Here is a 26,479-nt window from a genome sequence, read left to right as displayed (position 1 = left end):
AAAGCGAGTCACGAACAGCCAAGGCTACACAGAGAAACCTGGTCTTGAAAGAAACGGGAAAAGAAAAAAAAAAGAGCTGTCTCAGAACTTTATTGAACAAAAAAGACAAAGACAGCAGGAGCACTCCCAAGTGTACGTCATTCCGGACATGTTATACGTTTCCTGAGGTTTCCGGCTTCTCTTTCTCCAAATGCTTCTTTTGGGGTCCCTGGTTAAGGTGGAAAGAAAAGAGGAGCGTTAGTCACGAAAGTCAGTCAAGAAAGAGCGCTGCCTGTGACCAGCACCAGTGCTACCCAGAGCCTGCGCTACTGGTCTGCCGAAAGCGCCCTTCCAGCTCCTCTCTGGAACCCCTGGGCTCCGGAGCTTTGAACTAGCTCACCATGAAGGCCCGCTTCTCCTCCGCTGTCTGGAAACGTCCATGGCCGAACTTGGAAGTGGTGTCGATGAACTTGAGCTCAATAGTCTCCAGGGCCCGGCGACTGTGGTGCACTAGGAGGGACTTGGGGGGTCCAAGAGAGGAGAGCCGTCAAAGATGAAGGACCCCCAACTCCTGTGACCTCCAGTTCACACCAAAGAAGACTCAACCAGTCACTCGCTCTGGCCAGACCCCTTCTTTTATTCTCCCACCATAGGACCCCAGGACAGGTTAAAGGACAGAACAGGCTACTGGAGTCCACTACCCAGCCCACCACGCTGCACTCACCTTCCTCAGTGTGATCACCCTCTTCTTGGTTCCTGCAATGCAGCCCTTTAACATGATGAAGTCATTGTTCACTTCCCCATAGTGGGGGAAGCCACCCTATGGGGAGACAGACCAGACCAAGCCAGGGTCAGGACAGACAAGTCAGGGAGCCGTGGTGGAAAGGAACTCTGTGTGCAGACCCCAGGGTGCAGGGACAACGTGCACCACTCACCAGGGCAGCAGGCGCTGGGCCACATGCTAAGTGTTTTTCCTGTGTTATCTTATTTAACAATACACCTTTTTGTGGAAGACACTGATGCTCAGTAGTTTGCTGAGTATCTGGTGTGTATCTGTAAATCCAGCACGTCAAAGGGTGATTTGAGTTTAAGGCCAGTTTGGGTAATAGCAAGGTCCTGGCTCAGTAGCTCAGTTTGAAGAATGCTAGCCTGGCGTGTTCGGTTCTGAGCACCACATTAAAAAGCAGGGTGTCAGGGCTAGAGAGATGGCACGGTGGTTAAGAGCACTGACTGCTCTTCCAGAGGTCCTGAGTTCAATTCCCAGAAACCACATGGTGGCTCACAACCATCTATAATGTGATCTGATGCCCTCTTCTGGCCCACAGGTGTACATGCAGACAGAGCACTAAATACATAATAAAAAATAAATAAAATCTTTTTTTGTTTGTTTGTTTTTTTCCGAGACAGGGTTTCTCTGTATAACAGCTCTAGCTGTCCTGGAACTCTCTCTCTGTAGACCAGGCTGGCCTCAAATTCACAGAGGTCCTCCTGCCTCTGCCTCCCGAGTGCTGGGATTAAAGGCATGTGCCACCACCGCCCAGCTAAATAAAATCTTTTTCTTTTTCTTTTTCTTTTTTTTTTTTTGGTTTTTGGAGACAGGGTTTCTCTGTGTAGCCTTGGCTGTCCTGGACTCACTTTGTAGACCAGGCTGGCCTCGAACTCACAGAGATCCGCCTGCCTCTGCCTCCCGAGTGCTGGGATTAAAGGCGTGAGCCACCACGCCCAGCTAAATAAAATCTTTTAAGAAAAAGTTTTTAAATTATTAAAAAAAAAAAAAAAACCTCCCCGCTCAAAAAACAAAAACAAACAAACAAACAAACAAAAAAAAACCAGAGTGTCAGCCCAGAGGCCGTTTTACACACCTGTAATCCCAGCACTCAGAAGGCAGAGGCAGGTGGGTCTCTGAGAGTTTGAGGCCAGCCTGGTCTACAGAGAGAATTCCAGGACAGTTAGAGCTGTTGCACAGAGAAACTATGTCTTGAAAAACAACGACAACAGGGTGTCTGGACTGGAGAGATGGCTCAGGGGATCTGACATTCTCACACCAATTCACATAAAATAAAGTTTAAAAAAGCAAAAACAAAACAAAATAAACAAGTGTTAGCCAGGCAGGGTGGCACATACCTTTAATCCCAGCACTTGGGCAGCACAGGCCAGAGGATCTTTTGAGTTGGAGGCTACCCTGGTCTACAAAGCAAGTTCCGGGATAGCCAGGGCTACCCAGAGGGGGTGGGGGAAGAAAACCAGGGTGTTATAGCGTAACCATAGCTCTCAGCACTCAGATGACAGAAACAAGGACCAGAGTTTCAAGGTCATCCTCAGCTACATAGAAAGCTTGGGGCCAACCTGGGCTACATGAAATGCTGTGTATATTTTTTTTAAAAAGCTGGATGGTGACAGCACACACCTTTAATCCCAGCACTCAGGAGGCAGAAGCAGGAGGATCTCTGAGTTTGAGGCCAGCCTGATCTACAGAGTGAGTTCCAGGACAGCATGGCTACCAGAGAAACTCTGTCTCAACCAGTCACAAAAAAGATAGCCAGTGGTGGTGGCACACGCCTTTAATCCCAGCACTCAGGAGGCAGAGGCAAGCAGATTGCTGTGAGTTCGAGGCCAGCCTGATCTACAAAGCAAGTTTAGGATAACCAAGGCTACACAGAGAAACCCTGTCTCGAAAAACAAAAACAAAAGGTAGCAGACACATGCTTCAGGCTCCATGGCTGTTTCCATCAACTCTGCGCTAGTTCCTGGGTCACCATACTCCATGACCCACAGTACAAGCTGCTCACAGGAGGTATGAGGGTACAGGAGCAGACAAGGCCTGAGCCTTCCAGGTGGTTGCTCACTGGTATGTCAGGCCTCCTATCGTGGCCCTCCTGTCAGGGGCTTGGGCCTAGTCTGTGGGGATACTGTCCACATGTGGAGCTCTTGGGGCAGGGTAGCACCCAGCTGGAGCTAGGACCTATTCCCCGACCCCCATCAGACCCCATTGGGCAGCCTGGCCACCCTGCCTCACCAGTGGTGTGATGGACTTGTCGGTGATGTCATAGCTGGTAGACGCATTGTTTTTGACCATCTTCCCATCTTCCATGTGCAGCCCTCGGCCAATGCGGTAGATCTACCAGAAAAACAGCACAGCAGGGAGCTGACTCTGGAACTGGTGATGACACTTCATGAACCCAATCAGTGTCTGAGTCATGCCACGCCACTAGAGACCCCCTCAGAGCTATAACACACCTTTTTATTCAGCTCTGTACGGTGGTGGTAACCCTTCTGCCCAGCCCGGGCAATGGAACAGCCTACCCTGGCAGGGTGCCAGGCACCAATGCAGGCCACCTTGCGCAGGCCTTTGTGGGTCTTCCTTGGTAGCTTCTTGGTATGCCAGCGACTAGTGACGCCTGTAGATGGGAGAGGCTGGAAGCTGAGAGGCCACTCCGGCCCCTGCTGAACGGTCTTGCCTGGAGCCACTGTCTCCATCAGGACCTACCTTTAACACCCCGGCCCTTCGTGACAGCAATGACATCAATCACCTCACTCTGGCTGAACACACTGTGCACCGGCACCTGCTTCTCCAGCCGTGCCTGAGCCCATGCCACCTTCTCAGCCATGGTACCACCATTCAGCTGAATCTCCATGATGTGGGCCTTCTTCTGCCGAAAGGGCAGGAGCTTCATCTGTGAGGCACAGCAGGGGGGTCAGTTCACAGACCCCCCTCATGCCTGCAGATGGACAGCCCACTGGTAATCTGAAGTTTCCCCCGCTTGTATTTATTGACAGACACTGCCATACTCCCGCCACAGGCCAGGTGCTGTATGTACAGCACAGGTTGAGCCCACGGCATCCCACATCTCAGGGAGTCCCACCGTCTACTTTGAAGATGCATAAAAAAGGCAAGTCAACACTTGGAGAGGGCTCAGGGTCCTGGCGGACTACAAGCAGCACTTCAGGGAAGGCCTCTCTGAGGAAGTGACCAATAACAGCCAAAAAGTCACTAGGCAAGGCTCTGAGCGAGCTCAGGACAGAGGAGGCAAGCAGCATGTGAAAAGGCCTCGTGTCGGGGAAGACCTTAGAAATCTGATGGGAGCCAGGCGTGGTGGCACACGCCTTTAATCCCAGTACTCAGGAGGCAGAGGCAGGTGGATCACTGTGAGTTCGAGGCCAACCTGGTCCACAAAGCAAGTCTAGGACAGCCAAGGATATGCAGAGAAACCTTGTCTTAAAAAACAAAAAAAAAAAAAAAAAAAAAAGAGAGAGAAAGAAAAAAGAAAAAGAAATTTGGTGGAATAGAGAAGAGCCCAGTCTGGTCAGACAGGAGCCGGAAGGTGTCAAAGCCAGGCCGACATAAGAATGAGCTCCGCCTTTCAAGGATAGGTTGCTAATTAGACCATGCAATGAGGCTCTGGCTGCTATGAGCAGCATTTTCTAAGAGGACACAGAGGTGGAAAGAGACCATCTCAATCACAGCAGAGTGCTCCGCAAGCGCTTACAGAGATCCTGCTGTAGACCATGCTTCTGATAAGCCCGAGGCCCACCGGGAATTAGATGAGTGTGCCCCTGCCTCTGTGGCCCCTGGAGGTCACACTGATGAGCATCAAGTAGACATGTTTACCCATAAGCAGCAAGTGTGAGAGTAAAAAGCCTGTGTTCAGAGGGCAGTGGGGCTGCCAGAGAGGAGTGGGGACAGGGTTGCTGCTGTGGTACCTGGGGAACACTTCTCCAAAGACAATATGCTTAAAAATATCCCAGAATGGCCAGGCATGGCGGCACACGCCTTTAATTACAGCACTCGGGAGGCAGAGGCAGGCGGATCGCTGTGAGTTGGAGGCCAGCCTGGTCTACAAAGTGAGTCCAGGACAGCCAAGGCTAATACAGAGAAAACCTGTCTGGAAAAACCAAAATAAATAAATAAAAGAATATCCCAGGAGCTGGGCGTGGTGGCGCACGCCTTTAATCCCAGCACTCGGGAGGCAGAGGCAGGTGGATCGCTGTGAGTTCGAGGCCAGCCTGGTCTACAAAGTGAGTCCAGGACAGCCAAGGCTACACAGAGAAACCCTGTCTCGAAAAACCAAAAAAAAAAAAAAAAAAAAAAAAAAAAGAATAGCCCAGAATGAGCATTTTGCTTACATACCAGTCAGCATCAAGCTGGATCCTGGGTACAGCCAGCTCTCCATGCTGGACTTTTGGCTGGAGACTCAAACCTTTCAGGACATTTGGGGGCCTGAGTGGTCCATAGGGGCACTACAATGACCCATGGCACTGACATATCACATGCCAGTGACCTCTCACCTCTGGGACAAGAGTGGCCAGTGAGGTGACTGGCCAGATCTTGAGCCTGTTCCCAGGGCTGGTGCTATTTTTAAGCTGACATTTGTCGGGGCTTTCCATTTTGGAAGTGGAGGGTGGGAGAAGACACCCAAAAGTTGCGTGGGCTGAAGGTGGGGGTGGGCTGACCTGGGTGTGGACAATGACCCGAATGACCTTGCAGTACTTCTTCATGGCAGCAAAGTCTTTCTGGAGCTGCTTCTTGCCGTCGGAGTCTCGCCACCTCTTGCAGGCTTTGGTAAAGGCTTTCTTCTTACTCTTGTGCCTGAGCCATATACAGAGTGCTCAGGACCCAGCCGGGCAGCCCCCTGCAGTGTCCTGCATGCCTTTCTTTCTCTACCTGCAGCCCACCAAGCAAGAACCCCGGCCTAGGACCTCCCTAAGGGCGTGGGCTGCTTCCGGTGACCATCCCTAATCATTTTCTTGCTCTCCCTCCCTCCCACTCCCTCCCTCCCACTCCCTCCCTCCCTTTCTATGTGTGCGCCCCCCACTATGTCACCCAGGCTGGACTAATACTCCAGATCCTTCTAAAGTGTTAGGATTACAGGCATGTGCCCAGCAGTAACATGACTCTAAAGTCTCCCTCACACCGTGTGCAGATTCCTTCGCAGCCCTCACTGGAGCTCTAAAGGGAAGAAAGATGAGTCCATCCTAGAGATGAAGAAGCCAGGGTTCCCGAAGGCTAAAGCCCGGGATGAACGGCAAACTCATAATCCAGTAGAATTACAGAGGGAATATAAGCGTAGATCTCCATCAAATGCTTCCCCTCGGAACTCAGAGAATGGCACAGAAGAGGAGGTGGAAAGACTGTAAGAGCCAGAGGGTATGGAGGACACCTAAGCCAGGCTCATAAAAGCTCACAGTGTGCCGGGCGTGGTGGCGCATGCCTTTAATCCCAGCACTCGGGAGGCAGAGGCAGGTGGATCACTGTGAGTTCGAGGTCAGCCTGGTCTACAAAGTGAGTCCAGGACAGCCAAGGCTACACAGAGAAACCTTGTCTTGAAAAACCAAAAAAAAAAAGAAAAGAAAAGAAAGAAGAAAGAAAAGAAAAGCTCACAGTGAGGCAGAAGACACAAGGTCTACATATGTCTGGACCAAGTCCTCTGCATATATATTAGACATGTTATTATTTTTATGAGACTCTTTAACTTAATAACACAGTAGAAGCAAGCTAGGCAGTGGTGGCTCACACTTTTAATCCCAGCACTCGGGAGGCAGAGGCAGGCGGATCGATGTGAGTTCAAGGACAGCCTGGTCTACGAAGTCAGTCCAGGACAGCCAAGGCTACACAGAGAAACCCTATCTTGACGATGTGAATTCAAGGACAGCCTGGTCTACAAAGTCAGTCCAGGACAGCCAAGGCTACACAGAGAAACCCTATCTTGAAAGAAAAAAAAAAAAACAGCAAACAAACAGTAAAAACAGAATCCTTGAGGCTCACAAGTCATTGCCTTGATGAGGGAAGTGGGGGAGGGGTGTGCAGAGGTTGGAGCGGCACCCTATAGCCTTCATTTATCCATGGTATGCAAGGGACTCAAGTTGTCATCCGACTTGCCCTTGGTCATACAGTCCTGCACCATTGCTGGGGCTGGAAGTCATCAGTTAATTCCCACAGAGGGTCAGGGCTAAACTGGGCCTGTGTCTCCATAAGGTATTGGAGGAATGAAGTCCCTGGGCAGGGAGGTAGGCCTTCCCTTTCAAGACAGGGCAACAGAAGGTCAGAGGCCTCAAGAGGCTTTTCTAAAAGTAAGAGCTTCTTTCTGTGTGTGTGTGTGTGTGTGTGTGTGTGTGTGTGTGTGTGTGTGTGTGTTTGTGGCAAACATAGCTCCTGGCTGTCCTGGAAATCACAGAGACCCACTTGCCTCTGCTTCCCCAGTACTGACTCTGAGGTGTGCACCACCACACCCAGCACTGTAAGAACTTCTTAGTTGCTGGATTCCCCCCACCCCCACCCCCCACCCCTTTGGCTTCTAGTACACTCAGGCAGGTCAATTCTTAAGTTTCATCAAATTAGCTCCAGGAATATAGTAATCCTGATGATTAGACTTTTTTTTACACTTATTTATATAAGGTGTATACAAATACCACAAAGCACACGTGGTGGTCAGAGGACAACTCAAGAGTCGGTTCTCTCCTCAAACCCCATCCTGGGCATCTCAGACAGGTTGGCAGACAGGGCAGCCAACACCTTTATCCTGAGTCATCTCACCAGCCCAACTATGCAGATCTGAATATTTGACGCCTCTTTTTAGGGAGCCTCGTGTCCTCTCCAGCTCTCTGAGAGTACACTCGTCCCCTCTCTCTCTCTCTTTTTTTTAAGATTTTATTTATTTATTATTTATACAGTATTCTGCCCCCATGTGTGCCTGCATGCCAGAAGAGGGCACAAGATCTCACTATAGATGGTTGTGAGCCACCATGTGGTTGCTGGGAATTGAACTCAGGAACTTTGGAAGAACAGGCAGTGCTCTTAACCTCTGAGCCTTCTCTCCAGCCCCTCATCCTCTCTTTGAACCGAAGGCACCGCAGACACTAGCTGCCTGGACAAGGCTCCCCCTTTCTCCATTGCCCTAGCACAGAGCTGGGACAAGGCTCTCACCAATCCTTGTAGAAGCGTCGGCGGCACTCGTCACTGAGGTGTTCAGCAAAGATGGTCTTGAAGCTCCGCAGACCTCGGGGAGTGGCCACGTAGCCCACCACGCCCACCACTACCAGCGGTGGTGTCTCCACAATTGTCACGGCTTCTACCTCCTCTCGTTTGGAAATTTCTGTTTAAACCAAGGAACAGGATTTGAGGGGACCTTCTGAGCTGATGGGGTAGGGAGCAAGAGGGTCACCTGCATAAGGCAGCCCAAGATGCTCAAGGTGGCTCACTGTAGTCAGGTCCTCATAAGCTTTGGGTTTTACTTTACTTTTTTTTTTTTTTTGTTTTTTGAGACAAGGTTTCTCTCTGTAGCCTGGGCTGTCTGGGACTCATTCTGTAGACCAGGCTGGCCTCGAACTCACAGCGATCCGCCTGCCTCTGCCTCCCGAGTGCTGGGATTAAAGGCGTGCGCCACTGCGCCCAGCTTGTTTTATTGAGGAAGAGTCTCCTTCAGTCTAGGCTAGCACTGAACTTGCGGTGTAGTTGAGGACAGCCTTGAATTCCTGATTCTCTTGCCTCCACCTCCCAAGTGTTGGGATTACGGGCATTAGCCACCATGCTCAACTGAAATAGATGTTCTAAAAATGAAAGAAGGAAGTAAACTGGAAGAAAGGGAGGAACAAAGAAGAGAGGAAGGAGGAATGGAAGGAAGAGGAGAAAGAAGGAAAAGAGAAAAAAGTTAGTAAGCGATCCTAGGAGAGAAAAAAGGAAGGGAAAAGAAGGAATGAATGAAGGGAAGAAAGGAGGGAGTCAGGAAGAGAGGTGGAAGGAAAGAAAGGGACTAAAGGAAGTTAGGGAGAAGACAAGGTGAGAGGGAGGGAAACCCAAGATATCAGGGAAGGAAACAACAGGCACAGTGGAAAGATGGAGGCAGCAAAGGTGGCCATGCCCACTTTACCATGATGAAGGGTCTCTATCATAGGAGGGCAGAACAGAGCATTGCTAAGGGCTGGAGAGGGCCAGGGTGGATGTGGCTAGACACAAGGGTAGGGATGCCGGGCATCTGGACTGAGGCAGTGCTATGGACCAGTTTCCTCCTACATCATGTGTTCTCGCTCTCCCTGATGCTGCGGCCCTTTCATACAGCTCCTCGGGGACTGGTGACCCAACCATAACATTGCTTTTGCTGCTTCTTCACAACTGATTTTGCTACTGTTATGAATCATAATGTAAATGTCTGTGTTTTCTGGTGGTCTTAGGTGACCCCTGTAGAAGGGTCACCATTGTCCTAGATTAAAACCTTCCATTTTGAGCCGGGCAGTGGTGGCACATGCCTTTAATCCCAGCACTCGAGAGGCAGAGACAGGCGAATCTCTGTGAGTTCAAGGCCAGCCTGGTCTACCAAGTGAGTCCAGGACAGCCAAGGCTACACAGAGAAACCCTGACTCAAAAAAAAAAAAAAAAAAAAAAAAAAAAAAAAAAACAGAGACTAAATAGCCAGAGACCTAGGGAAAAACCATTGGTCTTTAAAATAAAAAGGCTGGGGATTTAGCTCGGTGGTAGAGTGCTTGTCTAGCAAGTACAAGGTCCTAGGTTTGGTCCTCAGCTCTGAAAAAAAAAAGTAAAAAAAAAAAAAAAACAGTGATAAAATGATTCCTAATGATATTCTGCTATATTCACAGATCAGTGAATAGAGATTCAGTCATCATCAGGCAAGCTTCTTTCTGTGGAAAATGGGAACAAATGCAGGGACTGTGGCCAGAAATGAGAGAAAGAGAGAGGACAGAGAGAGAGAGAGAGAGCAACCAACCTTGGAACACATAGCTCTAAATGAGATGTCCCCATCAAATCCTTCTCCTCAGAGCTCAGGGAACCAGGCAGAAGAGGAAGTGGGGATAGCGTTAAGAGCCGGAGGGGATAGAGGACACCAGGGGAACAGGTGTCTCTAAATTAACTGAAAGATACTCATATGCGCTCACTGAGACTGAAGCAGCAAGCCCAGGGCCTCCATGGGTCTGCGCCAGGTCCTCTACATAAATGCTATAGCTTTTGCTTCCGTAGTTTTTTGGGGTTTTGTTTTTGTTTTTTGTTTTGGTTTTTTGGGGTTTTTTGTTTTTGTTTTTGGTTTTGGTTTTTGGTTTTTCGAGACAAAGTCTCTCTGTGTAGCCTTGGCTGTCCTGGACTCACTTTGTAGACCAGGCTGGCCTCGAACTCACAGCGATCCGCCTGCCTCTGCCTCCCGAGTGCTGGGATTAAAGGCGTGCGCCACCTTGCCTGGCTGGGTCTTTGATTCTTTTGCTTTGTTTTTCAAGACGAGGTTTCTCTGTGTAGCCCTGGCAGACCTAGAACTCACGCTATAGATCAGACCGGCTTCAAATTCACATGAGATCCACTTGCCTCTGCCTCCCCAGTGCTAGGATTAAAGGTGTGCACAACCATCCTGGATTAGTATCTATTTTCAATAAAAAGGTAGGAAAAGGTGTTTACTGGGAGGCCAAGGAACAGAGCATTCTGAGGTGAGAGACTGAGAGGAAGACAGCAAAGGCAATAGCGAAACAACTCAGAATAACTTCTGGAAGTCCCTGAAACTGAACACACTCACTACAACCCTCCCTCTCCCAGAGCATATAAACATTAAAGACAGCTGAGCACCACACGGAGACAAGCCAAACTGCAAAAGCGAACTCTCAGACAAGCCCAGCCAGCCAGAAGAAGCAAAGACCAGCCCAAAAGCTTAGAGGAAGCAGAGAGCAGCTGAGCTGCTTGGAAGAGGCTGAGGTCCACTGAGCGGCCTGGGAAAGCCACCCTTTGACCTACTGAGCTGTGCAGGCAGGGTGTGCAGTGTGCTCCAGGCTCCCGCTTTGGTGGTGTGGACCTTCAGAAGGTGGCTGTCTTTTGAGTCATTTCAGCTCCTTTAAGTAACTCCCTAACCGACATTATTTGTAATTACCCCAGTAAAGCTCATTGGTTCATCAAGTTAGAGTTTGGTCTGTCATGGACTCCCTACGTAGAATAAGTAGACGTGTGTGTGTGTGTGTGTGTGTGTGTGTGTGTGTGTGTGTGTGTGTGTGTTGCATATCCTCAGGGAAAGTCTGTCACACAACAGGCAGCGCGTATTGCTAATTTCCACAAGTGACACATGAGTGCATGCAACAGAATTTAGGAAAGTCAAGTGTGCACTTTTAAATTTTCTGTTATTTTTAACAATACTGGAGATTGAACCTAGGACTTTGAGCATACTAGGTAGGCACTCTGTTACTAAGCCACATCCCCAAATCTTTTTGTCCCTTTATGATTTTTTTTTTTTGGCATTGTATTTGTTTGCTTGTTTATTTGTTTTTGTTTTAATATTTTATTTAACTTATGTGTGCTGGTGTGAGGGTGTCATATCTTGGAATCAAAGAAGTTGTGAGCTGCCATGTGGGTGCTGGGAATTGAACCCGGGTCCTTTGGAAGAGCAGGCAGTGCTCTTAACCACTCAGCCATCTCTCCAGCCCCTTGTTTGTTTTAAGACAAGGTTTTTCTGGGTGGGCCTTGCTGTTCTGACACTCAATTTGTAGACCAGGCTGGCCTGGAACTCAGAGATCCACCTGCCTCTCTCTGCCTCCCAAGAGTTGTGTAACACCATGCCCAGCTATTGTCCCTTTATTTTGAGACAGAGGCTCACTAAATTACTCAGGCTGGCCTTGAATCTGTGATTCTCCTGCCTCGGCATCCCAAGTAGCTAGGATTACACTCCCGAGCCCTGCAGGGTACACCCCTTTGAATTCTGGTTGTTCCATTAACTAATTACCTGGGACAGTTTTCCTAGCTTCTCCATGCCTAAAAGCCCTCCCTCCAGGTATTGCTCACTGTCAGGGCTTGAGGAAGTCCAACAGGGATCCTGCCTGTCCTGAGGGCAACTCCCCTGGATGGGACATCATCTTTTCTGGGATTGTGGCTCCACTTGGCCCACAAGAGCAATTTCTGGCTCCTAGGATCTGGAAGATTCTATTCCTCCCTCTCCTTGCACCCCCCCACTGCCCCCCCTCCCGTAACTCACTGAGTCCAGGGCGGTGCACCTCTCGAAGGGTGTGGGTCATGCCGGCCTTGTAGCCCAGGAAGGCAGTGAGGTGCACAGGCTGTTTGGGGTCATCCCGAGGCCAGCTCTTCACCTTGCCCCGGTGCCGCCGGCTCCTCTTGTGAGGCAGGAAGCCCAGGTGTCCATGTCGTGGGGCAGAGAACTTCCGGTGGGACTAGGGATGGAGAAAGGAGTTCAGAACTGGGGTCTACCTATGGTTGGCTTCAGGATGGTCCAGGAAACTCAGTACTCCCACCCCACCTACAGTGTGGGCTAGGGGCCCGAGGAAGAGGTTGGGTGGTCCTCAGTGCTACCTCATCCATCTACAAAAGAACAGAGTGGAAATAATGGAGGTTTAGGTATGGGGAGGGGGTCTCTGTCACCATTGGCTTCCTGCCTCTGTGAACTCAGCCTGGCAAGACTGGAAGGGTCCAAGACCGTAAGGTAGGGGCAGGTTGCTGCTGTGATCTGTCCATTCCATCTCTTGTCTCTTTTAGTCCCCAAAGCATAGCCCTGGCCCTTTGCTGCCCCTTCAAGCCCATTCCTCACATCACCAGGATTGCCCCTGCCCCTTCCCCTGAAATGCCAGTCTGTTCAGGCTGTAGCCCCAGCCCACTAACCATGGTGGATCCCGGCTGGCTGGTCAGGACTGAGCCTCCTCACCAGGCCCCAGAGGTCGAATGACAGGGCCCGTACACTCAGCTGCCAGATCCCAGATTTAGCACCTGGCAGGCTCCTTGGCCAGCTCTTGTACCCAGCATGAATTTTGATGCCAGGAAGAAACTTGGGAGGGGCACTAGCTGGGCAGCCTGCAGTGGTGAGAACACCTGGGGCCGGGGATAGCATTTTTTTTCTTCCGTGGTCCTGGGGACTGGGTGATGACTCTTTAAGGACAAGGACCACTGTGGCCTGATAAGGGGTCCTGTTCTTAGGCTACAGCCAGAAGGAAAATCTGAATCTGGTAAGGAGGTCTCCTATCCTGAGAGTTGTAAGAGCTAGAGTTCTCGGGTTGGAGAGATGGCTCAGTGGTTAAGAGCGCCACCTGCTCTTCCAGAGGTCCTGAGTTCAATTCCCAGCAACCACATGGTGGCTCACAAACATCTACAATGAGATCTGGTGCCCTCTTCTGCAGATAAAGCACTCATATGTCATGAATAAAATAAATCTTAAAAAAAAAAAAAAGAGCTAGAGTTCTCTATTGCTGCAATAAGGACACCATGATTGACTCTGGAGTGACAGGTCAGCATTTAAAAGCTCTGGCTGGTATCCCTAAGGACTCAGGTTCAGTTCCCAGCACTAACATGATGACTCACAACTGTCTGTAACTCCAGCCTCTGGGGATCCGACATCTTTTGGCCTCCATGGACACTGCCATGCATGTGGGGCGAAGACATATATACAGGCAGAACACTTCTACACAAAAGATAATACCATAAAATAAAAAATGTAGTTGGGCGTAGTGGCACACACCTTTAATCCCGACGCTCGGGAGGCAGATGCAGGTGGATCGCTGTGAGTTCGAGGCCGGCCTGGTCTACAAAGTGAGTCCAGGACAGGCAGGGCTACACAGAGAAACCGTGTCTCAAAAAAAAAAAAGTTTTTTCTTGATTAATAACTGATGTCAGAGGATGCAGCCCACTGTGGGTGGTACCAGGTTCCATGAGAGAGCAGGCTGAATCAGCCCTGAAGAGCAAGCCAGTGAACAGAATTCTTTCAAGGCCTCTTCTAGTTTCTTTCTTTTTTCTTTCTTCCTTTGTTGTTGTTTTTTTGGTATGGTTTTGTTTTGCTTTGTTTGTGGAAGTGTTTGTTTGTTTTGGGGTTTTGAGGCAGGGTTTCGCTGTGTCAACTTGGCTGTTCTGGAACTCGATCTGTAGACCAGGCTAGCCTGGAACTCACAGAGATCCACCTGCATTTGCCTCCTGAGTGCTGGGATTAAAGGCATATGCCACCACTGCCAGGCGTTTTCCTTTTTTAAAATTAAAGTTTATTTTATTTTATGTGTATGGGTGTTTTGCCTGTTTGTATGTCTGTGCACCACTTGTGTACCGTGTCCTTGAAGGCCAGAAGAGGACATCAGATTCTTTGGAACTGAAGTTACCAACAGTTATGAACCACTGTGTGAGTGGTGGGCATCAAACCCAAGTCCTCTGGAAGACCTCTCACCTTTCTTTCTTTCTTTCTTTCTTTCTTTCTTTCTTTCTTTCTTTCTTTCTTTCCTTCTGTATACAGTGCTCCGTCTGCATGTACACCTACACACCAGAAGATGGCACCAGATCTCATTATAGATGGTTGTGAGCCACCATGTGGTTGTTGGGAACTGAACTCAGGACTTCTGGAGGAGCAGCCAGTGCCTTTAACCTCTGAGCCATCTCACCAGCCCTGACCTCTCAACTGCTAAACCATCTCTCTAGCCCCTTCTTTTTTTTCTTTTCCCCCTTTGGTGGTTTGGTTTTTGTTTTTATTTTTTTGGAAACAGATTTCTCTGTGTAACCTTGGCTGTCCTGGACTCACTTTGTAGACCAGGCTGGCCTCGAACTCACAATGATCTGCCTGCCTCTGCCTCCCGAGTGATGGGATTAAAGGCGTGCGCCACCACGACCTGTCCCCTTCTTTTTCTTTTGAGAAAAGGTCTCCCATTATAGCCCATCATGGCCTTGAACTCATGGCAATCTTTCTGACTTGCCCACCAAAATAGCAAGTGTACAGGTATAAAACTATATAAATGGCTCCCCAAGCTGGTCTTGAACTCCTGGATTCAAATGATCATCCCAACGCAGTTCCTTGTGTAGCTCTAACTACAGGTTTGGTTGTGCCCCTGTGTTATCTCTCTTCTTCTTCTTCTTCTTCTTCTTCTTCTTCTTCTTCTTCTTCTTCTTCTTCTTCTTCTTCTTCTTCTTCCAGACAGCATTTCTCAGTGTAACCTTGGCTGTCCTGGAACTCAGAGATCCACCTGCCTCTGTTCCCAAGTGCTAGGATTAAAGGCGTGCACATTATTTTCTCAGTCCTGAGTCTATTGTTACAGGATCAAGGTTCTGTAGCTGTAGAACCACTAAGTCCACTAGGTGTAAGATGCCCCTCAGGGGTAATGGTTTTGCGTTAGACACTAAGATTCTATGCCCACTGAGTTCAGTGTCGTAAACTAATGTTTGGGTAATACTAGATCATGATAAGTCCCTGCAGTGAGTAGCTGTGTTCTTAGTCCCCAGCTCTGGCAGGAGGTGACCAGCACCCAGACGGCAGATAGGAAAAGGTTTCCACTACCCAGACTGCAAAAGCTAGGTTCTAAACACATCAACTCAAGAGTTTGGACAGTGGACAGTTCACAAGAGTTCAAGACCAGAACACAACCAGGGAAAAGCACTCTGTGCCAAGGGTAGGAGACTCTATTTCCCCATGGACCATAACGGGACAAGCCCTGCCTCTCCAGAGAAGGCCACCAGCCCCTGAGGCACCTAAGCAGAAGCCATAGCAGGCCAGAGGGCTGGGCAGTCCAGAATGGCTTCCTGGAATAGTGAGGGCGTTTAGTGTTTCTATTAGTCGTTGACTTGCGTGCTTTTTCCAAGCCATTTTTACCTTGTTCCCTGCTAACTTAGCTGATAGGTCAGAGCAAAGCATTTCCAGGAATCTGGTGGTCTCTGTCCAACAAAACCAGAATGCTACGGTGCCTTGGGAACCACAAGGGGGCGCCGGAGAGACGAACCACGATCCCGTGGTGCCTCGCGGCTGCCTACTGCGCAGACGCACCTGCTGCCTTTCGGCGCAGGCGTAGAGGTCCCCGCGTCCTTAGCTGGCCGAGCCGTCCAGTGGTGCAGTGAGAGGGAAGGTCGACCGAGAGGGCTTGCTTAAGCCATGCCGGACTCTTGGGACAAGGATGTGTACCCCGAGCCCCCGCGCCGCACGCCAGCTCCCTCGCCGCAGACCTCGCTCCCCAACCCCATCACCTACTTGATGAAGGCCTATGAGCTCGTCGTGGACCGGCCCGTGACCCTCGTGAGAGGTACAGGGTCTAGGAATCTTTCCGCTCAGTGGAGATCCCGGTACCCCACGGATCCCACGTTCAGTTCCCGCCCCCCCGGAACCACCACCCAATAGCACGTCGCTATTCCGCACCCGGAGACCCCGAATCCAAATCGTTTCTTAACCTCCCCAGTGCACCTAGGACACCCTCGGCCTTATCCGAGATACCCGGAAACGCCCCGAGCCGCCCCCCCGTTTGTTTCCTAGATGCACCCCAGACCACTTCTGGGGACCTCCCTTCGCCCCTGCTGCACCGTGAGATAATCCACTTCTTCCCAGGACTACTCCCGGACCATAATTCTTTCTGCCCTCAGTAAAACCTGGCTACTCTCGACCCCGGTTGCCCTTTTAGGTGGTGGTGGTGTACACCTTTAATCCCAGCACTGGGGGAGGCAGAGGCAGGTGAATCTTTGGGTTCAAGGCCAGCCTGGTCTACATAGCAAATTCCATGATAGCCAGGGCCACTTAGGGAAAACCCTGTTTCTAAAACAAAACAAATACAAAAAAGCTGATAGTGGTCGGGAATTAACACACCTGCAAGGCGCTTTCCTTGATGTGCACGGTAGTGGGTCAATAAACGCTTGTTGAAGTGGACAAGTTACTGTCCATCTGCATGGTCAGGGTGGCCAGTTTCACCCGTGCAAAGTGGTGCAAAAAGGGTTTTATTGTTTTGTTTTTGTTTTTGTGAGACAGGGTTTCTCTGTGTACCCTTGGCTGTCCTGGACTCACTTTGTAGACCAGGCTGGCCTCGAACTCACAGCGATCCACCTGCCTCTGCCTCCCGAGTGCTGGGATTAAAAGCGTGCGCCACCACGCCCGGTTTAGTAGTCTGAATTCTTAATGGAGCCTCCTTGTCTACTCAAGCCCCGGGTACCATGGGGTAGGTGGGCATGTTCTTCCATTTTCAGCTGAGTATGGGGCATAAGGTGTGATCTCGTGCAACTGAAGGTGGTAGCTGTTAACCTTGACTATTTGTAAAAGCTTGGAACTGTAGACACCCAGCCTAAAGCCGTATGTGCTGACAGGCCACTGAGATTGAGGCGTTCTCTTCACAGAGTTTATTGAGCAGCAACACGCCAAGAACCGAACCTACTACTATCACCGACAGTACCGTCGCGTGCCAGACATCACAGAATGCAAAGAGGGTGACATCCTGTGTATCTTTGAGGCTGAGATGCAGTGGAGAAGGGACTTGTAAGTGAGCAAAGGGGAACACTGACTTGGTGCCACAGGATGGCCTTATCCGGTGTACCTGCATACTCTCCTGGGAAGGACACTGCTGTGCTGAGGCAGGCCTCTGTCCTTTCAAAGTTATTATTTTTTTGTTTTGTTTTCTGAGACAGGGTTTCTGTGTAGCCTTGGCTGTCCTGGACTCACTTTGTAGACCAGGCTGGCCTCGAACTCACAGCGATCCACCAGCTTCTGTCTCCGAGTGCTGTGATTAAAGGCGTGCGCCACCACGCCCAGGTCATATTTTTATTGTAATTTACTCAGATTCCATCCCAAATGTTACCCCTTGCTTCTATCTTCCCAGTTTTCCCCTCCCTCCCCTAGACCTGACAATTGGGGACCTCCTCCCCTATGGAGAATGAGCTGTCCATTGACTAGATCTGAACAGGAGTCTAGGTTCTATCAGTCTTGACGGTCTCCTGAACCCTCTGGGTCCTTCCACCCCCCATCCTCCACACCACTCCCATGGCTCCAGCAAACAGGCACTCCTTTCTATCCCTTATTCAGCAAAGTTGACCAGGAAATTGTCAACATCATCCAGGAAAGGCTTAAGGCCTGTCAGCAGAGGGAGGGCGAGAACACCAAGCAGAACTGCGCAAAGGAACTGGAGCAGTTCGCCAAGGTGGCAAAAGCCTACCAGGACCGCTGTGAGTGACTCAGCTCTACTACAATCCCTTACTTGTTCAGAAATAGCTGTGGATTTGAGCTTGGGCTCCTGCTTACTAAAATCCCCAGGCATGTGACAAGCTTTTCATGCCCCCATCTTTTTCTAGACCACGACCTGGGAGCCTATTACTCTGCCAGAAAGTGCCTGGCGAAGCAGAAGCAGAGGATGCTGGAAGAGAGAAGGGCCGCCAAAGAGACTGCAGCCGCCTGAGACCCAGTGACAGTTGACTCTCGAAATAAAGTGATAGATAGTTGCACACTGCCTGTTTCTCGTGTCTGTTGAATGTGCTGCAACATCTCTTCCAGTGCCCTAAGGCTGACAGATGAGAGTTCAAGCCATGACAGTAGTCTACTGGGAACCAGCCACAGCTATGTAGTCAAAGATGAAGTATTCCAGGGAGATAGAAAACCAAACAAACATTAATAGAAGTAATCCACTTTATTTTTCTTGTAAAAACCCTTATGTGGTAGCCACAGCTGGAGCCTGGGTCCTCTGAACAGACACTCTGGTGTGGGTTTTCACAAGATGATCAGTGAATTCCTAGAGAGAAAGCAGCACATTATTAGTACATGCCCTGGAAGAAAGCTAGAGAGAGATGGTGCTGCATTCAAGTTTCCTGGCAACCACATGGTGGCTCACAACCATACATTGTGATCTGATGCCCTCTTATGGCATGCAGGTGTACATCCAGATAAAGCCCTGTAAAAGGCAGCTAACACAGCACCAACTGAACAGCATACCTGATAAGGAGACTTGGTGAACACAGTTTCTTTCCAGAGGTCGGGTGTCAGGTAGCTGTAGGTCTTGGAAATGGCATCAAAAGTGGCCTTGGCTGGGAAACAGTACACAAGAGTTGGTGGCTTGACTTTAATTGTTACCCACCAAGGAGCTGCTGCACTAGGAACAGAGAAGCCACTTTGGGGCAGGGCCACCCCTCCCTTAAAACACCAACCACACACTGGGCCCCTGTGAGCCAGCGGAGCTGAGGAAGGTCACAGCAACTGTGGCACCTACCAAAGTTGCCCAGGGTGGCAGTACAGCCCCTGGCTGATGTGTAGCAGTCATCAATACCGGCCATCATCAGTAGCTTCTTGGGCACAGGAGCTGAGACAATGCCAGTGCCTCTGGGGGCAGGGATGAGACGCACCAAAACAGAGCCACAGCGGCCTGTCACCTTGCACGGAACAGTGTGTGGCTTGCCAATCTTGTTCCCCCAGTAGCCTCTCCGCACAGGGACAATGGAAAGCTTGGCCAAGATGATGGCCCCTCGGATAGCAGTGGCTACCTCCTTGGAGCACTTAACACCAAGACCGACGTGACCATTGTAGTCCCCAATAGCGACAAAAGCCTGTGAAAAGACTTAGGTAAGATGGCTGCTGTCCCCTCCCAGCACCAGCACATCCCAACCAGAGCCTGTGGTGCTCCTCTAGGCAAGACAGGCCACCGTGAGGCCAATCCAAGGTACCGGAGGAACTCTTTTTCTCTCTCTCCCCGTACGAAAGTCACACGGGTAAAACCTAGTGTAACTATGCAGAGTGAGAGAGTTTTCGCTCATCCCCACTGTTTACACAGTCCCACCATACCAAGAAGGTCATTACCTTGAACCTGGTCCGCTGGCCAGCCCGTGTCTGCTTCTGCACTGGCATGATCTTGAGAACCTCATCCTTTAGGGATGCGCCCAGGAAAAAGTCAATAATCTCGGACTCCTAAGACAGGGATTTGTGGGAAATGTTTGCTTCCTACCACTGGTCAATTAAGAGTTGTCTTTTTCTCAACCCAGCACACAAGGGTCCATCCAACGCAAACCATGTACTGTACTGAGGCGTCCTTATACCTTAATGGGCAGGGAGAACAGATAAATCTCCTCCAAGGACTTGATCTTCATATCCTTAACCAGGCGGCCCAGTTTGGTGACGGGGATCCACTGCAGGAAGACAGATACCAGCCAGTCTATGGGCTGCCTCTGCGTTCGCAGCGCGAGCAGCCCGCCTCGCCCCGCCCACGGCCCAGACCTACCTCCTTGTCTTCGGCTTTTCCTCCACGAGCCCCGCGGCCTCGACCACGGCCACGACCTCGGCCACGCCCGCGGCCCCTAAGACCGCTGCCGAATCCTCCGCGGAAGCCGCCTCGCCCTCCTAATCCTGGGCCCCCGGGTCCTCCGGGCCCTCCCGCTGCACCGGCGTCATCCGCCATTTGCTATATAGACAAAAAAAGGAAGGTCAGCAGAACCCTAGGCTAGGCGGTCTCTCCGAGCTCCGAAACGGGGTCGTCTTCCGCCCAAGGGTATCGCTGCCCGGATGTCCACGGATTCCCACAGCCCAGGCCGCAAAGCAGTGACCTGCTAATACGGACTCACGTGTTTTCCCGAGGAAGAAGAAGAGCGAGGATGTGCGGAAAGGAGTTTTTATAGTGCACCAAGCGCCGCGAGATCTCGACATGCACATCACTCGCAGCCTGTGATTGGCTGCGTCTGCCAGCGCTTGCGCACTTTCCCTTACGGAAGCCGCGACCTAGTCCGGACTGGGAGGGAGTATAAATGCTCGCGCGGGCGCCTTGTGGTCCGCCTGGCGTCCACGAGTTCCTGTTGCAGCTCTTCCTTTCAGGTAGGTCGCTCATCATCGGCCGGTTGCTCTGGTAAACGGGCGTTCGTTGAAAATCATCCTCCGCTTTGTCCTGTGGCCGGGGATGAGATTCGGCGCCCAGAGCCACAGGGGCCTCAGCTCACCGCCCGCTGCCCCAGTGTGGGAGGGTGAAACCCAGGCCCCTACATTGCGGATCGCCTCGCCTCCCTCGTGGTCTGTCTCGTACCAGCGATTCTAACCACGCCATTTCTTCGCAGGTTCCACTGGATCGGGAAGTCGTCGCAGCCTCACTCGCGAGAATGGCAGGGTTCGTGTGTCTTCTTTGCTCAAATAAAATGGTTTAACTTAAAATGCCGCGTGTGTGTTTGTTTTAGAGCAGTCATCATCTGGGTGGGTAACCGAGGCAGGCGGATCCTTGTGAGTTCGCGGTCAGCTTTTATTTTGAGACTGGGTCTTGGTGTGTACTCTGGGAAGGCCTATAACTTAGCAGACTACTTCCTTTTTTTTTTTTTTAATTTGCTTTTACTTATTTAATGCACACGAGTGTTCAGCCTGCATGTACACCTGCATGCCAGAAGAGGACATCAGACCACATTATAATAAGATCGTTATGAGCCACCATGTGGTTGCTGGGAATTGAACTCGTGGCCCCTGGAAGAGCAGACTGAGCCGTCTCCAGTCCTTAGCAGCCCTATTTCAGCCTCCTAAATGCTAGGATTACACTGCTGAACCCTGGATGTGGTGGCCTGCACTGGAGAGAGGACTGGTCTAATAGAGTTCCAGGCGATGTCTCAAACTCAAAGAGATCTGTCTGTTAGGATTAAAGGCATACACCACCCCTGCCTGGCTAAAAAGAAAGGCCCCGGGAATGACAGCAGATCCATTGCTGTAACCTTAGGCCTACTTTGTATTCTTTGTTACTAGGGTTACCTAGCCAATAACACCTCTTATACCAAGGGGGCCATGTAATGTCCAAAAGTCGGGTGGACAACTACACTACACCGAATATACCACAACTCTGTTGTCTACCCACGGTGTGGGGAAACCTCTGGGCTTTTTCACAGGATAGGACCCCTGCTGGTGAGACTTGGTGGAGGGATGTTACTGGATGAGGCATCAGGGGTCAGTCAACCAAAGCAAGGGTCCAAGATGACTGAGTTCCAGCTCCCTTGCCACACCTAAGGAGGAAAGCAAAAGGTAGGTGGCCACAGGTCCCAGTGGGCTCTGGACCAGAGCTGTGATTGGCCCAAGCTGGACAATGCCACTGTGATGTCGGTCCACCTGAGCTTGAAATGGAGGCTCCTGAGTCCTTAGCCTCAGTGGAGCTGCTGTCCAGACACGGATCATGGTGAGCCCCTGGCCTCTTTTCACCAGCTCTGAGATTTGCACCCAATTCCAGACAGCTACCCATTGGTCCAGAAAAGGTCCTTTCTCTGAGGATGGCAATGAAGCTTTTCAGAAGGCTCTAGTTAGTATGCTTCAGAGCCAGTCCAGCGTCTTCAGTCAGGAACTGGCAATCTTGGGGAGTCAGCCCTTACAGATTCATCCTTGAAGTGGGTGTTGACCCCTCCAGGCTTCCTACTTGAGGTTTTGTTTTTTGGGTTGGTTTGTTTGTTTGCTTTTTGAGACTGAGTTTCTCTGGGTAGCCTTTGCTGTCCTGTACTCCCTTTATAGACCAGACTGGCCTCGAACTCAGATTCAACTGTCTCTGCCTCCTGAGTTCTGGCATTACAGGCGGGCGACACCACATCCACTTTTGGGTTTCATTATATAGCTTGCCACCCTACCAAAAGATTGCTGAGGTGCCCTGCTGGTATGAGTGCTTGGGCAGGGGCTTGGAGCCTTGGCATTAACGCTGACCCGGCTTTTGCAGAGTGGTGGGTACGATCTCAACCTCTTTACCAGCCCTCCTGACTGCAATTTCCTGTGTTCCATCTGCCATGGGGTTTTCAAGAGGCCGATGAGGTTGCCATGCAGTCACGTCTTCTGCAAAAAGTGCATCTTGCAGTGGCTAGCCAGGTGCTGTTGGGAAAAAATGGGAGGATGGGGGTGTGGTCAAGAATGGGAAAGTCTAACAAATGCTGGGTTCCAAAGGCTGTAAGACTCAGATACAAAAGCTGGGCGGGCGTGGTGGTGCATGCCTTTAACCCCAGCACTGGGGAGGCAGAGGCAGGTAGATTACTGTGAGTTCAAGGCCAGCCTGGTCTACAAAGCGAGTCCAGGACAGCCAAGGCTACACAGAGAGACCCTGTCTCGGGGAAAAAAAAAAAAGACTCAGCTACAAAATCTGGGACACTAAGCATGTGTGTGCCCTCCTTAGTGTCTGAAGCCCTCAGCTTCAGCTTGGGAGCCAAAAGTTCACTGTAGTGCCTCCTTTATGCCTCCTTCAGCCAGAAAGGAGGGACTAGCTGGGTTACCCTACGAAGGCTTGCTCTGGCAGCCATATGACTTCCACCTGCCCTCTTCCACTTCCAACATCACCCTCTAGACAAAACACCTGTCCATGCTGTAGAAAAAAGGTGAAAAGGAGAAAGATGGTCCAGGTGAACAGACTCCAGAAAACCATTGGTCGCCTACAAGTCAAGGTAGCTCTGAATGACCTTGCCCATGGGGTGGGGGGGGGGGGCGGGGAGGGAGGTGGACAGGGGCCAGTGTCAGAAGTGGTAGGAACAAGTACCGGCTCAAGGTCATAGACATGGCAGGAGAGTATGAACCATGGGTCTAACGCTTGCTGTGTGACTTTGGGCAAGCTGTTTATCCTTTCTGGGTCCCTTAGAATTTCAGGTGTAGGCCGGGCAGTGGTGGCGCATGCCTTTAATCCCAGCACGCGGGAGGCAGAGGCAGGTGGATCACTGTGAGTTCGAGGCGAGCCTGGTCTACAAAGTGAGTCCAGGATAGCCAAGGCTACAATAGAGAGACCCTGTCTCGAAAAACCAGAAAACAAAAACAGAACTTCAGGTGTAATGGGATTATAAGTGATTTTCAGGGATGAAAAGCCATTCCTCTTCAGCCCTCTAACTTTACAAAATAGAGAAACTTGAAGCCACAAAGCTTAGGAGGCTTCAGCGTTCACTTGTTCCATAGTCAGTGGATATCATGGGTTAGTGATTACATTGGAGCCCCAGCTAGCAATGCCTCAGTTTAATTCATCCTGAGCTTTCCCATACCCCCTAGTGCAAGAATGCTGCAGCTGGGTGCTTGGTGACATGCCCTCTGGCTCGTCGCAAAGGGCACCAGGACGCATGTCCCTTCGAGCTGATGGCCTGCCCCAATGAGGGCTGCACTGTGCAGGTTCTGCGCGGAGTCCTGGATGATCACCGACTGCATTGCCAGCAGGGCGGGCCGCAGCGCTGCCCCTTAGGCTGTGGAGCCACTCTGGACGCCTCGGAGCGTGAGCAACACAACTGTTACCGCGAGCTACGTGACGCTTGGATCCAGCGCCACGAGCGCAACCGGACCCTGTTGTTGAACCTGTTGGGGCGGGTGCATCGAGTTTACCGCAGCACCAACTTCATCCGCCGACAGCTGGCCCAGCTGGGTAACTTCCTAGAGGATGACTCCCAGCTCCTGAGTGCCTGGGTACAGGAGACTGGGGTGGCCCCGGAGACTGAGATGTGGGGTGCGCGGGGCCAAAATGTCTTACAGAGGAATTAAATAAACGCTGAGCCCAAGCCTGGCCCACCTCACACCTCATGTCCTCTGTGCTTCACGTCTATGCGCTTCCTCTATGTGCTCCGTTGTCCTTGTCACCCCTGCAGACCTTAAGCATCAGGCAGCGGCCTTTCTCCCCTGGCCTGTCCTCTGGCTGTGCGCCACCGCCGCTAGTCGATTGATTTCTCAGACTCTGCACTCTTCCCTGACTGCATCTGCCACTGGGTACTCCCCATCCTGCAAAGCTGTTCCCTTCTTCTTTTCTCTCCGGGGCTTTCCTGCGCCTCCCTACCAAATTAGTAGCTTCCTACCTGTTAACAGAAATGACTCAAAACCCTTAACTAAGAATAGAAGTCAATCTGTGAGTTCAAGGCCAGCCTGGTCTACAAAGCAAATACGGAACCACCAAGACTACACAGAAAAACCCTGTCTCAAAAAAACCAAAAAATAAATAAAAATTAAAAAAAACAAAAAAAAACAATGGAGGGCCGGGCGTGGTGGCGCACGCCTTTAATCCCAGCACTCGGGAGGCAGAGGCAGGCGGATCGCTGTGAGTTCGAGGCCAGCCTGGTCTACAAAGTGAGTCCAGGATGGCCAAGGCTACACAGAGAAACCCTGTCTTGAAAAACCAAAACAAAAAACAAACAAACAAAAAAAAAAAAACAATGGAGCTGGAGAGATGCCCCAGTGGTTAAGAGTGCTGCCTGCTCTTCCAGAGGTCCTGAGTTCAATTCCCAGCAACCACATAGTGGCTCACAACCATCTATAATGTGATCTGATGCCCTCTTCTGCAGATAAAGCACTCACATACAATAAATAGATAAATAAATCTTTAAAAACATTTTTTAAAAGTCAAATCTGTGGTGTTCTCTTGACCTTGGTCTTCTCTGCATTCCTCCCCAGCCATCTCTCAACCTAGCATCAGGCCCAGAAAACCACAGGCAGCTGGGCTTGGTGGTCCACACCTTTAATCTCAGCATTCAGGAGGCAGAGGCAGGCAGATCGCTGTTCGAGGCCAGCCTGGTCTACAAAGTGAGTCTAGGACAGCCAAGGCCACACAGAAAAACCCTTCTCGAAAAACCAAAAATAAATAATTAATTTGAGACAGGTTTTCTTTTTTTTTTTTTTTTTTTTTTTCTGGTTTTTTCGAGACAGGGTTTCTCTGTGTAGCCTTGGCCATCCTGGACTCACTTTGTAGACCAGGCTGGCCTCGAACTCACAGCGATCCGCCTGCCTCTGCCTCCCGAGTGCTGGGATTAAAGGCGTGCGCCACCACGCCCGGCTTGAGACAGGTTTTCATTACATAGCCCTGGCTGACTTGAATTCATTTGTGTAGACCAAGCCAGCCTAGAATGTAGAGATCTGCTTACCTCTGCCTCCTGAGTTCTGGGATTAAAGGTGTTTCCAATCATGCCCGGGCCAAAGGTTTTGTTTTTGTTTTTTGAGACAGGGTTTCTCTGTGTAGCCTTGGCTGTTCTGGACTTACTTGGTAGACCAATCTGGCCTCAAATTCACAGCGATCCTTCTGAGTGCTGGGATTAAAGGTGTGCATCACCACACCCAGCTCTCCAAAAGTATTTTTTAAAACCACATTAAGATAAGAGGCCTGAGAGCCCAGATACAAAAGCTGGGCGGGCATGGTGGCGCATGCCTTTAATCCCAGCACTTTGGAGGCAGAGGCAGGCGGATCGCTGTGAGTTCGAGGCCAGCCTGGTCTACAAAGTGAGTCCAGGACAGCCAAGGCTACACAGAGAAACCCTGTCTCAAAAAACAAAAAACAAAAAAACAAAAACAAAAAAAAAAGAGGCCTGGGCTGGAGAGATGGCTCAGAGGTTAAGAGCACTGTCTGCTCTTCCAAAGGTCAATTCCCAGCACCCGCATGGTGGCTCACAACTGTCTATAACATGATCTGGTGCCCTCTTCTGCTATGTACGTGTACATGCAGATAGAGTACTCACATACATAAAATAAATAAATAAATCTTTAAAAAAAAAAAAAAAAGACAAAAGGCCTGCCAGGCTGGAGAGATGGCTCAGTGCTTTAAGAGCATTGATTGCTCTAGCAGGGGACCCAGATTCTATTCCCAGTACCCACATGGCAGTTCACAACTGTAACTTCTGTTTCTGGGATTCAACACCCTCACAAAGATATACAATGCAGGCTAAGCACCAATGTACATATAAAAATAAATTTTAAAAATTATTTTATCTACGTAAATAAACTACATAATTACATAAATAATTACATTAAAAATTAAATATTTTTAAAAAATATAAAAGGCCTAGAAACAAGGCGGTGGTGGTACATGCCTTTAATCCCAGGAGTCGGGTTCTCTGTGAGTTTTTGGATAGCCTGGTCTATAGAACACTTCCAGAACAGCCAAGGCT

General features: G+C 50.3%; 4 protein-coding genes and 2 non-coding genes across 7 annotated transcripts; 3 read left to right on the top strand and 3 right to left on the bottom strand.

Annotated features, from left to right (window-relative positions):
- Positions 1 to 75: 75 nt before the first annotated feature.
- Rpl3l (ribosomal protein L3 like) lies at positions 76 to 12,714 on the bottom strand. 2 transcript variants are annotated; one of them, XM_051168023.1, is made up of 10 exons: positions 12,566 to 12,714; positions 11,928 to 12,120; positions 7,901 to 8,069; positions 5,431 to 5,566; positions 3,467 to 3,653; positions 3,217 to 3,377; positions 2,996 to 3,097; positions 704 to 799; positions 380 to 499; positions 76 to 208 (listed from the first exon to the last, which is right to left on the bottom strand). In XM_051168023.1, the coding sequence occupies exons 1-10, from the start codon at positions 12,566 to 12,568 to the stop codon at positions 152 to 154; spliced, it is 1,224 nt and encodes a 407-aa protein (XP_051023980.1). In that variant the 5' UTR covers positions 12,569 to 12,714; the 3' UTR covers positions 76 to 151. The 2 variants fall into 2 exon arrangements, with proteins under 2 accessions (XP_051023980.1, XP_051023979.1); XM_051168022.1 differs by lacking the exon at positions 12,566 to 12,714 and adding an exon at positions 12,329 to 12,351.
- A 2,972-nt stretch (positions 12,715 to 15,686) lies between these two features.
- On the top strand, positions 15,687 to 18,069 carry Ndufb10 (NADH:ubiquinone oxidoreductase subunit B10). Its single transcript, XM_051167521.1, has 4 exons — positions 15,687 to 15,942; positions 17,018 to 17,156; positions 17,700 to 17,839; positions 17,966 to 18,069. The coding sequence occupies exons 1-4, from the start codon at positions 15,795 to 15,797 to the stop codon at positions 18,067 to 18,069; spliced, it is 531 nt and encodes a 176-aa protein (XP_051023478.1). The 5' UTR covers positions 15,687 to 15,794.
- Positions 18,070 to 18,269: 200 nt separating this feature from the next.
- On the bottom strand, positions 18,270 to 20,304 carry Rps2 (ribosomal protein S2). The gene is made up of 7 exons (XM_051167982.1): positions 20,216 to 20,304; positions 19,876 to 20,055; positions 19,694 to 19,783; positions 19,458 to 19,565; positions 18,874 to 19,207; positions 18,600 to 18,691; positions 18,270 to 18,399 (listed from the first exon to the last, which is right to left on the bottom strand). The coding sequence occupies exons 2-7, from the start codon at positions 20,050 to 20,052 to the stop codon at positions 18,319 to 18,321; spliced, it is 882 nt and encodes a 293-aa protein (XP_051023939.1). The 5' UTR covers positions 20,053 to 20,055; positions 20,216 to 20,304; the 3' UTR covers positions 18,270 to 18,318.
- LOC127208925 (small nucleolar RNA SNORA64/SNORA10 family) lies at positions 19,271 to 19,404 on the bottom strand. The gene has a single exon (XR_007833176.1). It is a non-coding gene; the product is annotated as a small nucleolar RNA SNORA64/SNORA10 family (small nucleolar RNA).
- A 91-nt stretch (positions 20,305 to 20,395) lies between the features above and the next one.
- On the top strand, positions 20,396 to 24,145 carry Rnf151 (ring finger protein 151). Its single transcript, XM_051168115.1, has 4 exons — positions 20,396 to 20,462; positions 22,262 to 22,460; positions 22,930 to 23,026; positions 23,616 to 24,145. The coding sequence occupies exons 1-4, from the start codon at positions 20,396 to 20,398 to the stop codon at positions 24,093 to 24,095; spliced, it is 843 nt and encodes a 280-aa protein (XP_051024072.1). The 3' UTR covers positions 24,096 to 24,145.
- Positions 20,504 to 20,631, top strand: LOC127208879 (small nucleolar RNA ACA64). The gene has a single exon (XR_007833143.1). It is a non-coding gene; the product is annotated as a small nucleolar RNA ACA64 (small nucleolar RNA).
- Positions 24,146 to 26,479: the final 2,334 nt, after the last annotated feature.

Source organism: Acomys russatus, chromosome 25 (genome assembly GCF_903995435.1).
Source record: "Acomys russatus chromosome 25, mAcoRus1.1, whole genome shotgun sequence".
Classification (NCBI taxonomy): domain Eukaryota; kingdom Metazoa; phylum Chordata; class Mammalia; order Rodentia; family Muridae; genus Acomys; species Acomys russatus.
This window is presented reverse-complemented; position numbering and strand designations above follow the sequence as displayed.